This window comes from Neophocaena asiaeorientalis, unplaced genomic scaffold, assembly GCF_003031525.2.
Source record: "Neophocaena asiaeorientalis asiaeorientalis breed wild unplaced genomic scaffold, Neophocaena_asiaeorientalis_V1.1 scaffold192, whole genome shotgun sequence".
NCBI lineage: Eukaryota > Metazoa > Chordata > Mammalia > Artiodactyla > Phocoenidae > Neophocaena > Neophocaena asiaeorientalis.
Window position 1 is genome coordinate 1726204 of NW_020185326.1, and position 22589 is coordinate 1748792.

General features: G+C 42.7%; 1 protein-coding gene across 1 annotated transcript; it reads left to right on the forward strand.

Moving 5' to 3' along the window:
• Nucleotides 1–2312: 2312 nt before the first annotated feature.
• LOC112392655 (acyl-coenzyme A amino acid N-acyltransferase 2-like) lies at nucleotides 2313–16960 on the forward strand. Its single transcript, XM_024734437.1, has 4 exons — nucleotides 2313–2348; nucleotides 11161–11660; nucleotides 11898–12100; nucleotides 14403–16960. Exons 2-4 carry the CDS (start codon nucleotides 11198–11200, stop codon nucleotides 14994–14996), a joined length of 1260 nt encoding a protein of 419 aa, XP_024590205.1. The 5' UTR covers nucleotides 2313–2348; nucleotides 11161–11197; the 3' UTR covers nucleotides 14997–16960.
• The last annotated feature ends 5629 nt before the right edge of the window (nucleotides 16961–22589 follow it).

Consider the following 22589-nt stretch of genomic DNA (forward strand, 5'->3'; position numbering starts at 1 on the left):
GTACATTTTTTTAGGTTCTAATGATGATTAGAGATGTTGTTAGGTCTGTCACTGAAAGGGAGTCACAGTTTTCCACTGACTGTGCTGCAGCGCTGTGGAAGTTCAGTGAAATCTCTTAAGTACACCTGGTGACTTTCACCCACCAGAATAGTCTTCATTCCATAATCACTTATTTTTGCTGCTTTTCTTTCCTCTCCTTCTAAGGAAACCAGAATATATCATCCCAAAATAGGCCTCTTTGCCATAAAAATACTAGCACTTCAGAAAAACAGCAGCTGCAAGAGAGCCCCTCTGACCCTCCCCCTTTTCTTCCTGAAAGCAGGAGATAAAACTCCCATATGGAAGGTGTCCTCCCTACACCAGAAGGAAAGAAACATTCTTATCATCAAGGACAAGAAATTGAGACTGAGATAATTCTATACAAATAGACCTTGTTAAAAACACTTCTTATCTTCCTTTAGGCTCCCCACATAGTATAATTACTTTTCCACAGTTGCCTCTCTTTGCTCAATCTAATATAAAACAGGTAGGTTTTGCCATTGCTTTGGGTCTTCATTCCTTGTGAGGGCTCCTGTGTCACATAAAGCTTACACTAAATAAATGTGTATGCTTTTCTCCTGTTAATCTGCCTTATGTCAGTTAAATTCTACCCTAAAATTATATATTGATATAATCGTAGAGACAGAGACAGAGAGGGAGAGAGAGAGAAAGAGAGACAGAGACAGAGGGATATTTTAAGGATTTGACTCATGCGATTGTGGGGACTGGAAATCTGCAGGGTGGGCCAGCAAGCTGGAGACCCAGGGAAGAGTTGATGTTACAGTCTTGGGTCTGAAGGCAGGCTGGAGGTAGATTCCTTCTTCCTCAGAGGACTTCAGTCTTTTCTGCGTGGTTCACACCTGCTACTGACAACTGCTAATGCCTCCCTTGTACGTGGTTAGCACCTTACTGCCCAGTGCTCCCACCAATGTCCCCGCTCTTAATTTGCTACATTCTTTGAGGGTCCATGGAGTGCCAGGTCCCTGGTGTCTTCTGTTCTAGGCAGCAGAGTGAAGAAGGTCTGACTCTGTGCCAGCTTAGCATGCATCTCACTTTATTGCCTGGATGCTGGAGCACCCTTTCCTGTGCTTCTCTTAGAGTCTTAGTAAAAACAACACTATTTCTGCTGCGTTCCTCCCCAGCCCACCTCCCATCCTTGGATCAAGTCCTAGGAATTAGTCACTAAGCTGGGAGCCTTGCTAGCCTGCCAAGGTACCTCTCATCCTGTGTAAGAGCTGTGTGCTAAAACAGCCTCCTCTTCTCCCAGACATTCCAATCTGCCCATGACTTCCAATATTGGCCCCTTCTCCTCAAGGCTTATACTTCACTTTTAATACATTTTATTGTACCATTCCCATTTCATAAGTTAGAAAGCTGAAGCCCAAGGAAAGGTAAGTAATTTGCTTGAGGTCAGTCACAATGACAGATGTAAAGGAATCAGGGTTCCAATCTAAGTCTTTCTGATTCCAGAGGCCAGCTACACCTCACTGGCTGCAAGAGATGCAAAAATTAAAAGACATGGTACCTTCCCTCAAGGAGTTCACAACCTGGACGCACAGTCTGCAGTTTGTAGCTTGGATCACTTGTATATTTTGACAATGGGCATTGACTGATGGAATTAACAATAGGACAGATTTCAGGGGGTCTGGTCCTGAGGAGGCATTTTTGCATGGGGAGGGCTTTTGCTGTCCCTTCGGAGAGTGGTTTGCAAACTGGGCTATGCTTTAGAATCTGCTTTTAAAAGTACAGATCCCAGAAACTTACCCCAAACCTATCAAGTCAGAATCTCCAGCTGAGGGGCCTGGGAATCTTTATTTAACAGACTTGTCAGATGAGTCTGAAACCCACACCACTCTGAAGATGGATATTTGGGACTCATCTTAGAAACCACTAAAAAGGCAGCTGCCTAAGAGACCACTGACTTAGAGGAGGAGATAGAGAAGGAATTGAAGCAAAGGAGAAGACAGCCAGGAGTTGAGAGGAGGAGTCCAGGGAAGAGGTGTAGAAACCAGACCTATGTGATGAAATAAAACATTCCTTTATGAAACACCTGGATTGAAAGGCACACCAGCTAAACTGAGCCTCTGCCCAGACCCTGTGGCAGCACGTGCTCGTAGCCCTGTCCCTGGGAACTTAAAAAAAAGAAAAAGGAGCAGCTGATGGTTTCTATGGAGACAATTTCAACTTTGAACAGTAGGCTGGGGTATTTTGAACGATCTAAATTAGCAAGCAATAGGCAAGTGTCCAGTGCTTCTAGCTGGCTCAGTAAGCCATCCCGCTCCAGACTGCTTCCTGCAGCCGAATTCAGGGTGAGTCAGGGCTGTCGTGGCCAAGTAGAAAAGGTCTGCTTTCTGATTTCAGCAGCAGGGAACCGGGGAAGGCTGCTTTGTCTTTCTGTGTATGTTTCGCTCACCTCAGTGGGTAGCACAGTTCTCTGAAGAACCAGAAATTACTATCCCAGGTAGTTTATTGTTCAAACGCTGATTTATGTCAGATGCATAAACCTAACCAGAAAACTGTTTAGAGACTATTTTGGAGGTGAAATGCACACTTGGCTGCAAAAGTCAGGGTCCAGCCTAACGTGACTAATGGAGAGATTGTTTTTTATATACATTTAATTAATTAATTAATTTTTGGCTGCTTTGGGTCTTCGTTGCTGTGTGCAGGCTTTCTCTAGTTGCGGTGAGCAGGGGCTGCTCTTCGTTGTGGTGCGCAGGCTTCTCATTGCAGTGGCTTCTCCTGTTGCGGAGCACGGGCTCTAGGTGCGTGGGCTCAGTAGTGGCTTACGGGCTCTAGAGCGCAGGCTCAGTAGTTATGGCGCATGGGCTTAGTTGCTTTGTGGCATGTGGGATCTTCCCGGACCAGGGCTTGAACCCGTGTCCCCTGCACTGGCAGGCGGATTCTTAACCACTGCGTCACCAGGGAAGTCCCTGGAGAGATGTTTCTTGAGTCAAAGAATTTTTCTCTGGGATTTATTGGGAGGAGGAAGTGCTGTGATGAAGGAAGAAAAGCAACAGGATCCTAAAGGAAATGGAATTTTTGTTTCTTGATTGGTAATATGGTAATTTTAACTTCCACGGGACCTTTCGCTCTCTTTTATTCTTTGTTTCCTGCCTTCTGATGTGTTGATGTCCCGCCAGTTCTTGACTGCCCTTCCTCTAACAGGTCAAGGTCTCCCAGTGGTGCAGGTGTGATCCCCATCCTTCCCCCTGGGACTCTGGGGGGGTCTGAAACGTGCTCAGCAATGCAGCTATCAGCTTTCAGACCCTATCAGATTGCTTCCATTTTGCTGAGGGCTCCCTCTCTAGCCACCAGGAGGCTATGCCTGTGAGAGGCAGCCCAGTTCTTGTTTCTTGCCCTCTGGCTGCTTTCTATCTTTGGTTTCACTGACAGTCTGCAGTGTACATTAACTGTTTCATGGACAGTCCTGCCTTCTGCTGCAAAGAAGTGAGGAACCCTGGAAATTGTATCCCATTGGATTTTGAGGAATTTTCCATCTTCAGAAGTAGCCTATAAATATTCAACTGGGCTTCTGTTCTGTCTTCACACTCTCTCTGAGATATGTCACTCAACTTTTTTGTGTGTGCTTTTTTATCTATCATTTATTCTTTCACTTCATTCCTCAAACATTTACTGAGCGATCACTATGTACTGCACTATTCTAGGGACTGAGAAGTAGAGTGTTGAACAAGGTATAATTCTTGCCCATGAGGAATACTTTACAATCCAGAGTAGTGCTGTCCAGTAGGATATTCTGTGGTGATGGGAATATTCTATAGCTACATGGTCCAATACAGTAGCCACTAGTAACATGTGGCTACTGAGCAATTAAAATGTGGTTAGCGTGAATGAGAAGCTAAATTTTAAATGTCAATTTCATGCATTTTTAAGTGAATTGAAATTTAAGTAGCTGTACATGGCTAGTGGGTACTATATTGGATAGAGCAAAAAAGGGAGAGACAGATAAAGAAGCAGATTTTGACAATATCCTATGCTAGGTTTGTAATGAGATGGTTCCTTAGACTGGTAAATAGATTGGGGGGTGGTGGTGAAAGGCTTTGATTGAATTAGATGATAAAGGGTGTCAAACACAAAGGGAAGTCCAAGTCCAAGACTGACAGGTTCAGCTGGAAAAGAAATAAGGAGCCCCTTTTAGATTCAGACAGTTTATTACTTATATAGGCAGTGAAGGCAAGAGGTGCCAAGGGTGCAGCTCTCTGGGTCCTTGTCTCACCCACCAAAAGGATGGAACTGAAGCAAAAGGAACCAGACATCTTCAACAGAGTTGTGAGATATTCAGTGGCTGAGGAGCTGATCCTAGACTGCAGCTCAGTGGTCCTAGAGCCTGCAGCTCTGCCCTAAAGGGGTGTAAGTATGAGATGGAGAGTCCCATGCCTCTCTGGAACCAGGGAGGTGGATGGGAAAGCTGCCTCATGGCAGCCTCCCACAATATAGGGAGAGACAGATGGGAAAACTGTCTTGTGAAGCCTCTTGTAAAGACTGCTTCTCATGCCATGCTCCTGGGAGGATCACAAGGCATTCCACCCAGATTCAGGTCATATGGTGGTTCAAGCTGTTCCTGTGGAAACATGGAAGGTCTCGAGGGTGCTATGGTAGAGCCATTCCCCTGCAAAGAGTCTTAAGTGCTAGGACAAAAGATTTAGACTTTATCCTCAAATGAATCTGGCTGCCACTGGAAGTTTAAAGCAGATGAGAAAATTGATTACTTTTGAGTTTTATAAAGATCTGTCTGACAACATTGTCGAGATTAGACTGGGGAGAAAAAGCAACTTAAAGAGAGAGAAATAATTGGGTAAAAGGATGAGAGTTTATGGGAATGGAGAGGAAAATCCACAATCATTTAATGAATACATGGGATGTGAAGGGCTCCTGTGCAGTGAAAGTGACAAAGGCCCATCAGACAGGATCCTGCCTTCAAGAAATTTACAAAGTAACAGGAGAGAGTACACACAGCATACATTACTCATTAACATTAAGTTCAAGAATTAAGTGCTCTGGGAGACATGGTAGAGAGAGAGCCCAGAGGAGGGACAGCCCTCTTCATCTGGGTGTCCCCGCACAGTGTAGGTGCTTCATCGATGATGATGACAATTGAGTGTTGAACAGGATAAGTTTTAAGTCTTCTTACAACTTATTTTGAAAATCTGTGAGGGACGGGCCCTGGCAGGCAATAAGCCTTAACAACTAACAAAGATATTAATCCCTATAGCAATATGTGGATTAGTTGGGATCCAATTAGAATAAGACAATAGAAATGGAATACAGGGAAAGCAGGAAAAAATCGTAAAGATTCAGCATGGTGAGAGGTGACAAGGAGAAGGTTTGAGGGCAGGGTTAACTTGCCATATACCGCTGGAAATATTAATGGCTGAGTCCTCACTCCCACTTCCCATCCCCACATTCTTGTATTTTTATTTGACCTTGTTTTCCTTCTTCCTCCAGAGGGAGATCAGTTGATACTTATTGCTTCAGGAAAGAGAAAAACAAAAATTTTTTCCTGGCCTTTATGTTGCAAAAAGCCTAATAGATGATGTGAATTTCAGAAGTCACAAATGCGTGTATTTCGTTTGGTCCAGCCTTGGGTTTTTTCCTTTGGTTGGTTGGTTGTTGTTGTTGGGTAGTTTTGTGTGTGTGCATTTTTTTAATAGAATACATTTGAATGCCTTAGATGGGCAGGTAGTCTTAGGTTCACTGCAGTCTTACATTTTGTTCATCTCTGTCCTTTATCTACAAATTTATATTACCTGCCTGGCCCCTATAGGTATCCGAATTTGGAACCACTGGTATCCATCGTAAAACAGGTTTAGAAGAATGCATAGTAACATATGAACAGGGTCTCCCAACCCCAAGTCTTTGAGCACTGCCACAGTCACAGGGAACTTCCTTGAGCTCCCAGGAAAAGCAGGATGCTCTGAATTCTGTGATTATATCTCTGCCATCTGGAGGAACAAGGACTCAAAATAGAAATTACTCTGAATTTAGAAAAATAGAAAAAAAATTACATTTCATGCACATGTGGGTTTGTGGACTAAAGTTTACTCCTACTATTCCATTACTAGTCCTGCCACCCTGTACACCAGGGTATATATTTAACTAAAAGCTTCAGAGTTAGGGAAAGGGAAAGATGAAGTTAGGGTCAAAGAAGTAGGAAAGAAAAACAAGAGCGGGAGGCTAGGAAAAGAATGAGCTCTCATATGTCTACCCTCATCTGGGGAAGATAAGTAAGGTTTATATGTAGGGTCAGACGTTACTGGTTAAAATTCTTGCTTCATCATTAACAACATAGGCAAGCTTGGGTAAGTCATTTAACTAGCTGAGCTCAATTTCCTAATTTACAGTGTAAGGATAATAATAATTTTTTATTCCCACAGGTTTTTTGCAAGGGTCAGGAGAAATAATGGTCATAAAAGGGTACTGAAAAGTGAAAAGACTTTACTATGTGGATTCATATTACCCAGTGACTAGCCATTAGTAAGTGCTCAATAGTTGTTTGCTGTTACAGAAAAAAGGGAAATGAGGGGAGAGCTGAATTCCAAAGGCCACTTAAAATTACCAGCCCCTTTACTTGTCAAATAATTGTGATATTTTATTTGTCTTTTTCATCTTCCTGGAGCCATTGCTGCATTTTTTAGTTGTTTGTTAAAGACCATACCCAATGCAACAGGACAACTTGTATTACCAGCTGATGTAAATCCCACTGATAAGTAACTTCACTGTAAAGACAGAGTGTTTCAGTGTGTGGCCTCCTGTCAAATGACTCAGAAAATGGCAGTTCTCCATCACTAATCTTCTGAGTTTTGTCCCTAGTCCTTCAATTCCCTTCTTCCCCTTTTAAATTTACCCTCAAATTTATCACTCCATTGGACCATCAGACATATTTGGAATGCTTACTGAAATATAAAAGAGTTTCATAATAAGTAACAAAATGAGAACAATTCCCTAACAAAAATTCCGTATGAAAATTCTCTTCTTACACTATCCACACTTCACAATGTTTACAAATAATAACGAAGTGTCAGGGTGCAGCTGACTACAGTGTGTAAAAATTCATTTTTCGGAATGCAACTTTCCTTCCATATTACACCAATAGAGTTTGTTCACTCCTTTAATTCAGTCCATGGAGCATAAGGGGAGTTTGGAGGAGGTAATTCAGGAAGGAGAGGCACACATCAGCCCACCATGCTCTTCTCCACATCGAGCTCGCCACTAGCCATCAACAGCCTCCCCTAATCTTGCATCCCAAACTGAGAATGGTCTCAGCCAATTGTACCTGATCCTTTCACACACCACCCTATGGGGCTGAACAACATGTAAAGGAACAGCTCAGTGACTGTCTCCCTCCATCAGTGCATGCACTAGCATCACATCACACTTGAAGTTCAAAAACTGTTTCTCTTTTTTCCAATTAAGAGCTCTTGTGGAAAGCCTAGTGACATTTTGCAGAGCCTCGGAGTTCCTCAGAAACCCAGTTGAGAATCCCTGGTGTATAGGTATCAAATCTTCTTTCGTGTATGTGTGTGTGTGTGTGTGTACAAGTGTATGTATGTATTATTTATTTTTGGCTGCGTTGGGTCTTAGTTGCAGCAGGTGGGATCTTTTGTTGCAGCGCTCAGGCTTCTCTCTAGTTGTGGTATGCGGGTTTTTCTCTTCTCTAGCTGTGGCATATAGGCTCTGTAGTTTGCAGCACGCAGGCTCTCTAGTTGAGGCTCCCGGGCTCAGAAGTTGTAGCGTGTGGGCTTAGTTGCCCCGTGGCATGTGGGATCTTTGTTCCCCAACCAGGGATTGAACCCGTGTCCCCTGCATTGGAAGGCGGATTCTTTACCACTAGACCATCAGGGAAGTCCCCATGTGTATGTATTTAAATCCTGGATTTTTCTTGTTTTTTGAATATATAAGGGGGTGTTATATAAAGAACAGATGGCACAAGGCTTGAATAAGTCTGAGGTCTGATAGACTTACAACCAGCTTCTGAAGAGGTAATCTGTCAAACTGTGCCTTGGATCCCTACCAGATCTTCATGCGGGCACACCCTATCTTGTCAGCCATGTTTAGCCCATGTTCCAAAGGCAGTGACTGTGGGAGTGCTGATCACGTGGCAGCTTCCTAGTCTTTGGTCAGGAAACCTGACACACCATTCACAAGCACACACTGTTGACTTATCAAGTGACCTCTCTCTCTCTTTCTCTCTTTGTTTCACGTGCTCTTGGGAGAACGCCTGCTTCTTACAGGAAGTTTCATTATAATCTAACTCCTTGCATATACCTTGGTGCAAATGGCAAAAATCTAGACATAGAATACTAATGACCATTATGGGGAATTTCTGAGAAGTCAGAATCCATAACTTAACACATTTAACAGGAGCTCCAGAAAAATTAGGAGACAAAACAGTAAGCATAGTCAGCTAAGTGCTGAGACCCCCAAATAAAATTCTAGCTCTAAGATAGATTCCTTTCAAAGACTGAAGTCTTCTGAAACCTATCTTCTTCCATCTCTCTTTTCTCTGACACTTATTTATATAACCACAGACCTTCTAAATGACCTACCTTTCTTTCTTCAGGGGTTTCTCAGGATAGGAGCAATCTAATTTCTCTTTGTCCCTGTATCTTTCTCTCTTTCCTCAAACTCCCATACTCTACTGCAAGACTGTCTTTCTGTGATTATCTGGTTACAGCTTCTGAATTTTATGGATACAGCCACGTAAAAAGAGTCCAAGGCTCAGACTAGGCTGAGGCAAGAGGGCACCTAGAGTGCAAAATTTCAGGACTTCAGGGACTTGGTCATGCAAGTAAATTTTGCTACCTAGGTGCCTTCTTGCTACACCTTTAGTCCTTACCTTGATAGAGTGACTGGTGACTCTGGGTCTCCATTCCAAATTGGCAAGGGGGGAACATCCCTGGCACATCTTGAATCAGGTATCCAGTCCTGATCCTGTCAGCAACGGCCCCCCGGGGTGGAGGTCACATGGTATAAACATAGCTGCTGAGGGTCCATCTCTGGGCTTTAGGGAGCAATTCTCAGATAAAGAGGGACCCTGACTTGGGAAGAGACTCTAATATTTTATATTACAAAAGCACTATGTAAGTAAAGTATTTTAATTACATTTTTGGTGCTATTTTTTCCTGCCACTGTTATGAATTTCATAACTCTGAAGCATGTACATTGTATAATTTACTATACGAGTATCAATAGGATTCCTAAAGTTTTAACACATAGTTGGTTGCCCTTGAAGAATTTGCAGTCCACCTGGAAGAATAAGACCAGATCAGATGCGGGATGCACGCAAGAATGCAGGAGAATAGTTATGTTAATTAATTCAAATTAATTCAATTTGAAAATCAAATCTGTATCGAGTCAATAAATTATATAGAAGTTTTGAGAAGGAAGAAGAATTTGTGGAATAGGGCACGCAAGTACCCCTTCTTAATGATCTCTTTTTGGGAAGAAGGAAAGAGCAGATACAGAGAGTTATAGGAAGGACCAGATCAGAAAATACCAAGGGAGCACTGAAATGTCACATGGGACGTGGGGTGTTCTTATTCATATTACAGGTCCCATTTCCCTGATACATATGAAAGACCCAGGAAGTTTGAATTGATGCCACCTTCTTCTGCCAAGAACTCTGCTGGTATTGAGGGAAAACATTCACAATCGTTCTATTTATTCCAAATTATTCTATTGACCATGAGTTTTGAAATGGTCAGTAATGCTGGTTGTTGATGGGGGTCAGGTGGGAGGGAGTGCGTCCTTTGCAGAGAATCACTTTCTTAAAAGAAGCACAAAATGCATTCTTCCTTGACCCCCTCTTTCCTCCAAAGACCCGCTTTCAACAGTGAAGAACTGGGCATTAAAACCCCTCTTCTGCCCCTGCACTGCCAGAGCCTGTTTATTTTCTCCAGAATCTTTTCTGCTCACAAATCTAAACCCCAAAGCCTTCACTTTGCATTCCTCTGTAAAATAAAATCAAGGATCCCTTGGAGGATCAAGCTTTCTGAGGGAACACCTGTTACTACCATTTGTGTGAAGATATTGTTGGAAAAATGATGCACACCTATGTCAAAGTTTCATACGAGAAATTTCTTTTAGGAAAATATTGGAAAGGCCTCACTTTTTCCTTTCCTTTGAGAAACTGGTAACCCTTTCTATGAGACTAATTAGAACAACACAACTGAGAGATTGCCTTTTTTCCTTTGGCTGTCATTCATTCAGTGTCTCTGATGCTAGTTCATATTTTCCCAGATCCTATTTTATTTTTATTTGTTTATGCCTCCTTTATCTATAAACAGGTTCAAATCCTTCGTGGAATGAGGTATAGAAGAAAGGAGGGAAAGTAAAGAAAGAAGGAATGTACAGAGGGAGGAAGGAGGGAGAGAGTACCCCAAATTTTGCTCATAAAATGAGGAGAGTATGAAATAGCTGATCAAATGTATATTTCATTCTCTTTGCTACAAACAATATTTTATATTTATCACTCTGTTGGAAAGCCACAAAAGCAGATCATGAAGTTTTATTTTCCCTTAAAAAGAACAAATAATGGGAACTCTGAAAAGAGCTGGCAGTCTGTCTTACAATGGCAGGGAGGGATTGGAAACTAAAAAAAGAGAAAAGAAAGAAGGAAACAACAGCATAACATGTTTCTTGTTTATGTAGGTATGGGAGTTGAAAAGCAGCACTGATCCTTCCAATAAACCCTTAATCATGCATTACCCCCTCGGATCCTAACAAACACCAGTGAAATAGGTCACCTGGGAATGATCTCAACTGAAGATATGAAGCTCAACTTACTCAAAACCACAAAACTAAGATTTCCTACAGTGTTGTAATGGATAAGACAGGAGGCTGTAGTGTCAGACCTAGCTTGAATTTCGGGTTCTACTATTAATTATTTACAAGACTTTGAGCATGTCACTTAACCTGTTTCCTCATACGTAAAATGAGAATAATGAGTACTGTCTGCAACACCCTATTTTCCCTCCTCCAAATGTCCTGTGTATTTTGTACTAGTATCCAGAAATCTGCCTTGGCCAGACCTAATATAAGCCTTGTCTGGGCCTCTTCCTTGGAACTGAAGTCTCCAACTCAGACTTTTCTCTCTCACTGCAGGGTAGGAAATACCACTTGGTCCCTTTGCCGGTTGCCAATGTTCCAGCTGACAGCCACCCCGGCAAGTGCCCTCGCGGATGAGCCTGTGCACATCCGAGTGACAGGCCTGCCCCCACTGCAGACGGTGACACTCATGGCATCTATGAAGGACGAGAAGGGGAATCTGTACCAGTCCAGAGCCTTCTACAGGGCCAGCAAGGCTGGTGAGCTGGACCTGAAGCAGGCTCCTGCCTTGGGGGGCCACTACGTGGGGGTCCACCCTATGGGCCTCTTCTGGTCTCTGAAGCCTGAGAAGGCTTTTGAGAGGCAGATTAAGAAAGATGTGATGAACAGCCCCTTTTGGATCACTCTGGAGCTATATGACTCAGTTTATTTACAAAAGTCAGGGGAGGTTCAGCCCAGGGCCAGCCAGGTGGTGCAGCGTTGGTTCTCCAGCCCTCAGACGCAGCGGGTGCAGGTCCAAGAAGGTCGTGTGCGAGGAGCCCTTTTCCTCCCTCCAGGTGAGACTAATCTTTCATGATCTAGAAGACATGGTTCATGGAAATAAAAACAAAAACAAAGGGCATCAAACTGTTGGCAAACTAGTATTTCCCACAATATTTTAAAAGTAATAAGCCGTTTTGTTGTGTGTGTGAGGGTGGAATTCATTCTGCTCAGCCTGTACTTTTGCTGGCACCTACTTGACCCTCTTGTTACTCTTTGTGATCTCATTCTCTTCTCTTTTTTCTTGATCTTAGGGGCAGGCCCTTTCCCAGGACTCATTGATTTGTTTGGGGGCATCGGGGGTCTAGTTGAGTATCGGGCCAGTCTTCTGGCTGCCCATGGCTTTGCAGTGCTGGCCTTAGCATATTTTGCCTACGCAGACCTGCCCAAGCAGTTGCAGGAGGTGGACCTGGAATATTTTGAGGAAGCTGCCAACTTGCTACTAGCTCATCCCAAGGTATTTAAAATACTTTTCATTTTACCTGGCAACATTATAGCCAAAACAATAAAAAATCACAAATGTCCATTCTGCCTATATTACCAGTCTGTTTAGACTTGGGTACAGCACTGTTGAGTGAAAATGCAGATAATAATACGTACCTTGTAGGATTGTTGGGTTGATTAGGGTCAGCTTAGCGCTCACTGGCACAAAGAAGACAATAAATGGTGGGTATATTATGATTCTCTTCATTTGCTAGTTCAAAAATCAGGTATTTCTTACAGTTCAACCTGACAGGGTAAAACAACCATATCACCTAATGTTTATATTAAGTGACTCTTTGTTAGACTCTATGCTCAATACTTTATATGCACTATCTCATTTAATGCTCATAATTACTGTGTGAAGTTAGTACTTTTGACATGGTCCTCACTTTTCAGATGAGAAGGCATACCCATCTCAGTTAAGTAAGAGGCCAACACTCCACGGCCAGTAAGTGACAGAGCCCTTGGGGCAACGTCTTTGCTCCAAACCGTTAAGTCATCCTGACTCCCCAACTTACATCGTTCTCTCCTGGAGCCTTGACTCTTCTCAAGAAGAGATAGGATATGTTTGCTATTGGAGCGTCACCGGTATCCTCATCTTCAGTGTTATCATCATCATGATCAAATATACCCGTGATTTTCCTAAGCATATTTGGCTCTGTTTAAAGGATTGCCTAGAAGGAATTAAATCCCAGGTAAAATGTTTTCAAGTTAATTTTGTTTTTCACTTCAAATTTAACTATTTGTGACATTGTATGAGGAGAAAGGGCAATTGCCAAAATTCAATTTGTAGTCAGATTCCACAGAAGAGGTTCAATTCCCACCTCTGCCCCTTGATACTGTTGTAACCTTGAGCGAGACTTACACTTCCTGAATCCCCGTTTTCTTGTTGGAGGGCCGAGCATATAGTAAACGCTCAATAAATCCACCTTGTCACCTGTGCCCATCTGGTTTCTTCCCTCTTCCTTTCCCCACACCCTCAACCCATCGCAAAGTGTTTTAGGTTCTTTCTCAGTACATCACACCTTCTTCACCCTCCCTGCCGCTGTTTTAGTCCCTCATCATTGCTCAGCTGTGATGCTGCAATAGTGCATTAATCAATTTCCCATCTCTATTTATAGCCCTCCTCCCTCACTTCCCAATCCACTCCTCACGTGGATGGTTCCCAGGTGTGGATGCACACTGGATTTCCTTGGGGATATTTTATAGTAGCAGATTCTTGGGCCTACTCAGACCTACTGAAGTAACTCTCAAAAAACTGGATCTTAGGGGCTTCCCTGGTGGCGCAGTGGTTAAGCATCTGCCTGTTAATGCAGGGGACGCTGGTTCGTGCCCCGGTCTGGGAAGATTCCACATGCTGCAGAGCAGCTGGGCCCGTGAGCCATGGCCACTAGGCCTGCGCGTCCGGAGCCTGTGCTCCGCAACGGGGGAGACCACAACAGTGAGAGGCCCGCATACTGCAAAAAACCAACCAAACAAACAACAAAAAAACTGGATCTCAGAAAGCTCAAGTTTTTTTTTCAGGTGATTCTGATGATAGAAAGGTGCTGGGATACAACTGTGAGCAAAGTAAACACACAGGGTCACTATGTATTTGCTATTGTTTGTCCAGAATGCCCTTCCTTTCCTCATTCATCCCTCAGACGTCTTCCCTTCCCTCTGGTCCCTGGGCCCACCACAAAGTTAAGGACTCCCTCCTGTGACCTACTACTTTTCCTAGTGGACTGGGAACTGACATTCAATTTTTACAGAATCTAAGTCTTTCATCTTTACACTCCCAATCCTTCCAGGATTAGCCTTTGGTTTAACAAATATGCAAATCCTTTGTAGCTGTAAAATGCTGTTTAAATATGAATTACACTTACCTAATATTTGAAAGAAACTGGGACACCTCTTTTACTAGCTGGAGAGAAGAATTCGATTCTTCAAAAATCTTACCTGCCTCTGCTCTTGTGATGTCTAATGTTGCTGGTGTATTAGACCCTTTTTGCCTTTATAGAGCTCTGCTTTGGGTGAAGAGTTTTAATTTCTATTTTTTTGCTTAATCTTCATTTCTGTCCTACAAGGTAGGTAATATTATCACCCCCATAAGACAATAAGGCTTAGGGAGGGTAAGTAGGTAGTATTCTCTCTCAGTCGCAAAGCTGGTAAACCTTAGTGCCAGGACTCCCACCCCACATTTTCAGACTCTTCCCATCATACTAGCTTACTGGCCTGTAGGACAGCTCCTTCTCAGAGAATGTCCTGTAATGGGTTTCCTTTATTTTCTCCTTCAGATCCAAAAGCCAGGAATTGGAGTAATCTCTGTGAGCAAAGGTGCAGAGATCGGGCTGGCCATGGCCTGCTACCTGAAGGAGGTGGCAGCCACTGTCTGCATCAATGGGTGCAATGCCATCTTTGAATTTCCGCTCAAGTACCGGGATCTGGTTATAACACCCATCCCCTCGTTGCCGGAGCGCATGGAGTTCAACATCATGGGCGCTTTGTGCCTCCGTCACTACAAGGGGAACCCCCGAGATGCACTGAATCAACACAGTGTGCTTCCTATTGAAAAGGCCCAGGGTCCGATCCTCTTCATTATAGGGGAGGGTGACGAATGCTTCAATAGCAGAGAGTACGCTGAGCAAGCCCTGGACCAGCTGCGGAGGCACGGCAGAAGCAGCGGAAGGATGCTGCTCTACCCCGGCGCGGGCCACCTCATAGAGCCGCCCTATTTGCCCCTGTGCTATGCGTCCTGGAGCCGCGGCCTCTTCTGCCCCCTGCTTTGGGGGGGGGACCCTGTGGGCCACGCGGCAGCCCAGGAGCACGCCTGGGGAGAGATCCAGAAATTCTTCAGGCAACACCTTGTTCAGAGCAGAAGCACACTCTAAGGGTGATGATAGGGGAGGAGAAACAAAAAAATTGGATAAGGCAGGGATGTGAGTGGGGGAGGGGACTCCTGATTTCTCTAGATTCACAGTCATCTTGAATCAACTGGAAGGAAATTGGACAAAGTCAAAGAATCAGGTGCATCTGAAATATTTCTGACAAAATTGTATGTGCTTTGAATTTTTGTAAATTGAATCTTGGTTTATATGCACCAGGCACCAGGTACGTTGCTATTTCAAAATTGTGATACCCTTGCAAATTGAATAACCTTTTGTACCCCGGTAAGGGAAACCTTGGATCCAGGTATTGCCAATCTAGATGAATGTTCTGGAACTTTGAAGTCACTTGTGAAATCATTTTCTGTTTAAACCATTGTGGGTTGAATCTGACATTTGATATGAAAAGTTCCTGATGCCACCATCAAGGGTAATCCTTGCTAGAGATTTCCAGTAGATACATTAATTCTTTTTTAGAATAGTGATGCTTCTTTTTATTCCTAAAATATATTTCTTTTTTATAATTTTAATCAGGAGTGGGGCTAAATGCTCAAGTGCCTTTGGAGCATTTAGTGAAATTAAATGAGCTATATTTAAAGTGATTAGAAGAGAGCCGGGCACATAGCAATTTCTATATCAGAGTTAGCTATTATCATTTTCATGATGCTTTTCTCCTATAATCTGTTAATGTGGTGAATTGCATTCATTAATGGACTAATTTTGCTTATTCATCTAATTCTACTAGATCAGTTTCTCATATTGACTAGTTTGGGCTTTAAAATTTCTTTTGAAGCCAACCTAGTCATTTATATTTTCTCAGAATTTCACCCCTATTTTCTGGAACACATTTTTCTCTTATAATTTTTTACATATTCCCTGTTGTTTATTTGCATGCTTTCTCCTTTTCCTTTCAATCTGACTTGCTAAATATTTGTGTATTTTATTAACCTTTTCTTAGAATAGCTTTTGGGTTGTTTATTGGTCAAATCTAATTTTTCCTGATTCATCAGTGTATGCTTCTTTGAAATAAGTTCATTCCTTCTGCCGTATTTGTGTTTTCCTGGCTTTTTGTTATGCAGTGTTCTCATTTTGTTAATGTCTAAATAGTTTCTGATTTGCTTCCTCCCTCCCCCCACCCTTAAACCCAAGAGTAATTTTACCAAAGTACAAAGTATCATCCTGTAGATAACTTGCTGGTTATAAGGACCTCACTTTGCAATGGAGGGGTCAGATTGTCTCCACCTGAACCCACTGATCAAATTTAGCATCTCTAAAAATGGTCAATTTGACTTGTTGTGGTTCATGACAAGATGTAATGTGGAGTGCCCAGCACTGCTTAGAACTATTTCTAACAACACTGTTCAACTTGAAGCTAATCAAGCCCTTAGATCAAACTTCTTACTAATGTGGTAGTTAGTGAACAACTTAAATGGTACTACAAGGAGACAAACATAGATTGTCCATCATTCTATGACCTGGTCTCTTCACAAGTTAATTACCAACTGACCTTGTCTCTTTTCACAAGTTAATTGCATGAAAAAATTTGGAATTTTTCACTTTGTGGGATTTTGCTTTCCTTTTTGCATTGGAGAGAGCTGGGGGATTGTTCAAAATTAAAAGGGACTTAAGAGGCATATCAACCAAATGCCATGTGTGGGCCTGGTTTGAACAAAGTAACTGTAAAAAGACATTTGGGGGATAATTAGAGAACTCGGAATATGACTGGATATTAAACGATACTATGAAATTGTTATATTGTTAGAGGTCAAAATGGTATTGGGGTTATGTAAAAAAGTAACTTTTTAGAGATGCATACTGACATATTTAGAGGTGAAGTGTTGCAGTATCTGGGGATTGTTTTAAAATACTACAGGAATCTGGCAAATGTGAAAAGTTATTATATCCAGATGATCGGTATAGTGAAGTTTGTTTTCTCTACTTTTATGTATGCTTGCAAATTTTTCATAATAAAAAAGTAAGAGATATAATGGGTATATTTATTTTTCTGCCCCAACAGGCAAGAACTTTAGCATGCATTACATCTTTTCTCCATGACAACCCCATTAATTTCATATTAATTTTTTTGCAACCAATAATTATTATTTTTAAATTAATTTTGATTGGAGTATAGTTGCTTTACAATGTTGTGTTAGTTTCTGCTGTGCAGTAAAGTGAATCAGTCATACATATACATATATCCACTCTTTTTAAGATTTCCTTCCCATTTAGGTCACCACAGAGCATAGAGTAGAGTTCCCGGTGCTATACATTTGGTTCTCATTAGTTATCTGTTTTATACATAGTAGTGTATAAATGTCAATCCCAATCTCCCAGTTCATCCCACCCTTGGTAACCATAAGTTTGTTCTCTACATCTGTGACTCTATTTCTGCTTTACAATTAAGTTCATCTGTACCATTTTTCTATATTCCACATATAAGTGATATTATACATTTGTTTTTCTCTTTGACTTGTTTCACTCTGTATGACAATCTCTAGGTCCATCCATGTCTCTGCAAATGGCACTATTTCATTCCTTTTTATGGCTGAGTAATATTCCATCGTATACATGTACCACATCTCCTTTATCCATTCCTCTGTTGATGGACATTTAGGTTGCTTTCACGTCCTGGCTATTGTGAATAGTGCTGCAATGAACATTGGGTTGCATGCATCCTGTTGAATTATGGTTTTCTCCAGATATACACCTAGGAGTGGAATTGCTGGGTCATATAGTAGCTCTATTTTTAGTTTTTTTTTTTTTAATTTATTTATTTTTGGCTGCATTGGGTCTTTGTTGCTGTGTGCGGGCTTTCTCTGGTTGTGGCGAGCAGGGAGTACTCTTCATTTCAGTGAGCGGGCTTCTCATTGCAGTGGCTTCTCTTGTTGTGGAACACAGGCTCTAGGTGCGTGGGCTTCAGTAGTTGTGGCATGCGGGCTCAGTGGTTGTGGCTTGCGGGCTCTAGAGCACAGGATCAGTAGTTGTGGCGCATGGGCTTAGTCGCTCTGCAGCGTGTGGGATCTTCCCGGACCAGGACTTGAACCCATGTCCCCTACATTGGCAGGCGGATTTTTAACCACTGCGCCACCAGGGAAGTCCCCCTTTGCTTCTTATAAGAGGTTGATGAGGAGTATCCAGTGGTGATATTTTTCATATCTCCATTTCCAGGTCATGCCATAGACTATCAGTATTCTCCTTACTACTTGAAATAGAGTTATTAGCAACTTTAAATCTAATCAGGTTGAAGAGCCAGTTCCAGAAACGCCAGAACCAATTCAGAAAATTCATCCTTAAAACTGTTTCTTTAGAAACACTCTCAGTACCACAATCTCAGTCAGGGTTCTCTGGAAAAATAGAAGCAACAAGATAAATATACAGAGAGAGAAAGAAATTTATTATAAGGAATTGGCTCAGGCGGTTATGGAGGCTAAGTCCCCAGATCTGCAACCTGCAATCTGGAGACGCAGGAGAGCTGATGCTGTAATTGTAGTCTGAGTCTGAAGTCCTGAGAACCACAATAGTTAATAGTGTAAATTACAGTCCGAAAGCGGGCAGACTCGAGATCCAAGGAGAGCCGATGTTTCAGTATGAGACTGAAGGCAGGAAAAGACAGACGTCTTAGCTCAAACAGCTAGGCAGGAGGAGTTCCCTCTTTTTAAAGGAAGGTCAGCCTTTTTGTTCTATTCAGCTTTCCATTGATTGGGTGAGGGCCACCCATATTAGGGAGGGCAATCTATTTTACTCAGTCTGTTGAATTTAATGTTAATCTCATCCAAAAACACCCTCACAGACATATGCAGAATAACGTTTGACCAAATAACTGGGATCCCTATGGCTCAGTCAAGTTGATACATAAAATTAACCATCACAGGATAGGTAGTCACTAAATTATTTCCATTTTACAGGTGAGTAAACTAAGCCTTGAGGAGTTTTAACATACCTAAGCCCACACAAGTATAGATGACTTTACAATGGGATTGAGTTTATAGTCTTCCTCCAAAACTCATGTAACTATTATTTCACCTGCCTGACAGCAGTATCTACCCAGGTCGCAGTAGCTAGGGATGAAATAATCCAATCTTCTCTTGTCTGTTATATTATGGCTTCCACTAGAATTTAGGTTGGATATGGTGTCTTTATAATTTTTTAGTTTGGTTAGCTCAACACATAATATTAAAAGACAGACTAGTTCAAAGACAGAGAGCCTTACAATACTTTAACTGATAATACCACACATACAGAAAGAAAAATTCAGACCAACCAGAGGTGTGTTCTGGCCTCAGGGAGAAAGATTTAGTGAATATCCATCATTGCCCTGAATGAGAAAAACTGGGTCAGAGAAGAAAATCCACCAATAGAGGAAATATAGATGGGTCAACAATAGAAAAGTTATCTTAGCCATGGGACCAGGACTGTGCAGCAGGCCTTTCCCATGGCTTATTCAATGATCTGTATACACTATTCACCTTTAAAAGAATTTTTTTTCATGCTAACCAAGCAACATTTTAACTAATAAAATGGTTTTCTAGACACCCTGATTACAAGATGGGGTATGGGTAGGGGATGTCAAATTCTGGACACAAATTAGTGATGATTCCACCATCAATTAATAAATGTTTTTTTGAGTTTATATGTGGTGTGATAAAGATAATATTCGAAAATGTATTTACATGCTTTTCTCATCGCATTTCCTTGCTTTTATTTTTCCCCTGGTTCTATCTGAAACTGAGTAATGATTAGTCAAATCCATTTCACTTGCCTTCATTAATCAAGGTCGTTTTAACACTTGCATGTCCTCCAAGTAGCTCCTAGCCTAAACAAGATGTTTGCCTAAGTTATTTTCCAGGACCTTAGAGTCTCAGCTGTGTATAGTTCAAGTTGAGTTAGTTAAGGGTAGCACCATCGACCCTCCAGCTGGGCAGGTGCTAGTAGTGTCTGCTGGGTGACCTTTTGAACGTAGAGCGGCCTGTAGCTTAGCTACACCTGTGCAGGACCACGATTATCGCGCACCCTTTCCCAATCACCTTTCCCCACTCCCCCCACGCCTCAGCCTTCCCTGCTTCTTTATTGGTCATCCCATAAATAACCCAGCCCCTTGTTTTCTGCGAGGTGATTTGAGGTTTGTTCTCCGGTTTCTTCTCTTGGCTGCCTTGGGAGTAAAACCTCTGCTTCGAGCCTTGGTGACTCAGCGTTTTGGCTTGCTGTGCCTCTTGAAAAATGAACCTGGCTCAGTAACAAATTTGGTGGGTCCACCAGGAGGTAAGCTCAGATGCGACTTTTGCCTGTTGGTTTGTTGGCCTCTTGCTGGTGCTGAGAGCCTGTGCACGAATCCAAGCAGCTGCCTGGTCCATTTGTAATAGGACCGTCCTTGGGATTTCTCTGGGGAGGTGCCACCAACCTTCAGCACTTAGTTTCGTTTTGCAGTTAAAAAATGGTTTTGGGGGTTTCCCTGGTGGCGCAGTGGTTGGGAGTCCGCCTGCCGATGCAGGGGACACCGGTTCGTGCCCCGGTCCGGGAAGATCCCACATGCCGCGGAGCGGCTGGGCCCGTGAGCCATGGCCGCTGAGCCTGCGCATCCGGAGCCTGTGCTCCACAACGGGAGAGGCCACAACAGTGAGAGGCCCGCGTACCGCAAAAAAAAAAAAAAAAAAAAATTGTTTTGGGTGTTTGGGTTTGGAAGATGTCTTTTGGGTAACCTCGTTAAAGAAACACACCTATGCCCAGGTTGTTTGTGCGATCCTGACCCGGTCGTGGGTTGGAGACCCACCTGGTGGGATGTGGGCAGACAATATAAAAGGTTACAGCCGTTGAGTTACCTGGGTTAAAGGCCCGGGATTTTGTTTTTTGATCTTGTCGGGTGGGGCAAAATCCCTTAAGGCAAGTCCCCACTGGAGGTGTGATTGCTGAAATGGAGCAGCCGATGGGATTGACCTGGGCCCATTCTCCTTTTTAAACTTCAGATTTAATTGGAATTAAACAGTATGTCAACTTATAGAGATGAGCCAAAAAGAATGGAAAACTTTCTTTCATCGATTTCTTGCAACCCACAATCCGACCTGGGCCGGTGTTCAAAATTTATTAACCACCCTCCTCATTTCAGGAGCATGTAGAATGGTGCTGGGTAGAGCTGGGGAGGAGGCAAGTGAGCTTCATTCAGAAACCCCTGGCGGCCCGATACAGGCTGCTGCCAGCACAGCTGAACCAGCAATGCATCCTAACTGGGATGTGATGCTGGGGATAGGCCCAAACTTGGACATTATCGAGACTGCATTCTTGCAGGATTGTGAAGAGGGGGCCGAAACAAAGAAGGCTTAATGAAGCACAGGAGGGAATGCAGAAGCATTCTTGCAGGATTGTGAAGAGGGAGCCGAAACAAAGAAGCCTTAATGAAGCACAGGAGGGAATGCAGAAACGGAATGAGGAGCCTTCAGAATTTCTAAAGAGGATCTTTAAAGCCTATGGGCGTATACAGATACAGCCCCTGAGGCCCAGAGAATTTAAAGATGGTTAATATGACTTATTGGTCAGAGGGCCTCTAATACACAAAGGAAAATGCAGAAGGTGGAAGGGGCTTTAGGAAGGGACTTTAGGAATGCCTATGTCTTAGCTTGCTGAAATTGCCTTAAAAATTTTTAATGGCAGGGACCATGTTTAGGGAAAAGGAACAATGGAGAATGAAACAACAGGCCACTCTGCTGGCGGCTGCCTTAACACAGAGAAGAGCTGGACCCCCACAAAGGACTCGGCAAAAGGTAGGGGGCCCCAGGCCCTAAACTTCCCCTGGAATGATACCCGATAGTGGGTGTCACTCTGGCTTTCTTTCAGTTCTTCACATGTGTAAAACTCGTTTTTGCCCCAGGATGTTTGTACATGCTGCTCTCTTGGCTACTTTCTGTCTATTCATCTCCAACTCATTGTAATGTGTATGTCACTTTAAAGAAGACATAACACTTGCCCTATCTAAACTAGGTCTCCCTTCAAAGCCCTAAATGTTTTGTGGTCTTTCTTTTCTTCCACTTGACCGAAAATTCCATAAGGGTGAGAAGTAGGTCAATTTTGTTGCATATTCCCAGTTCTTGGCATGACTCTTGACACATAACAGATGCTCATTAAATACCTGTTGAATGATTGTATCACTCAATCCTGGGATATTTGGACCAAGAACTAGGATGCAAGCAAGAGATTTGATGTACATTCCAAAATTCCCATGATAGTAGAAGAGATGACAGTAAATAACAGACAAGTTCTAGTACACATCTTGAGTTCAGCAGGGCAAGAATAGTGTAACAGACTTAAGGCAACCTCCTTACAACGAACTAGGGCAATCTGGTATTTGTGTCTGCCTCCAAGACACTTAAACACCCTCGAAGTTCTGGTAGTTGCATATAATAGGGAAGTCAAGGCAATTTATTGGAAACAAAAATGCTATTCCTGTCTCTTCTCTTTAAATCATACCAATAATGTCTGCTCCTCCTCCTGTATATGGGATTATGCCTGCTTGCATTTCTGATTCACTGGAGCTACATACAGTCCTTCTGTCTATTATAGTCTAATTAGAGAGAGCTCTAGAATTTACCAAGAGAGGCACCCACATCTTCA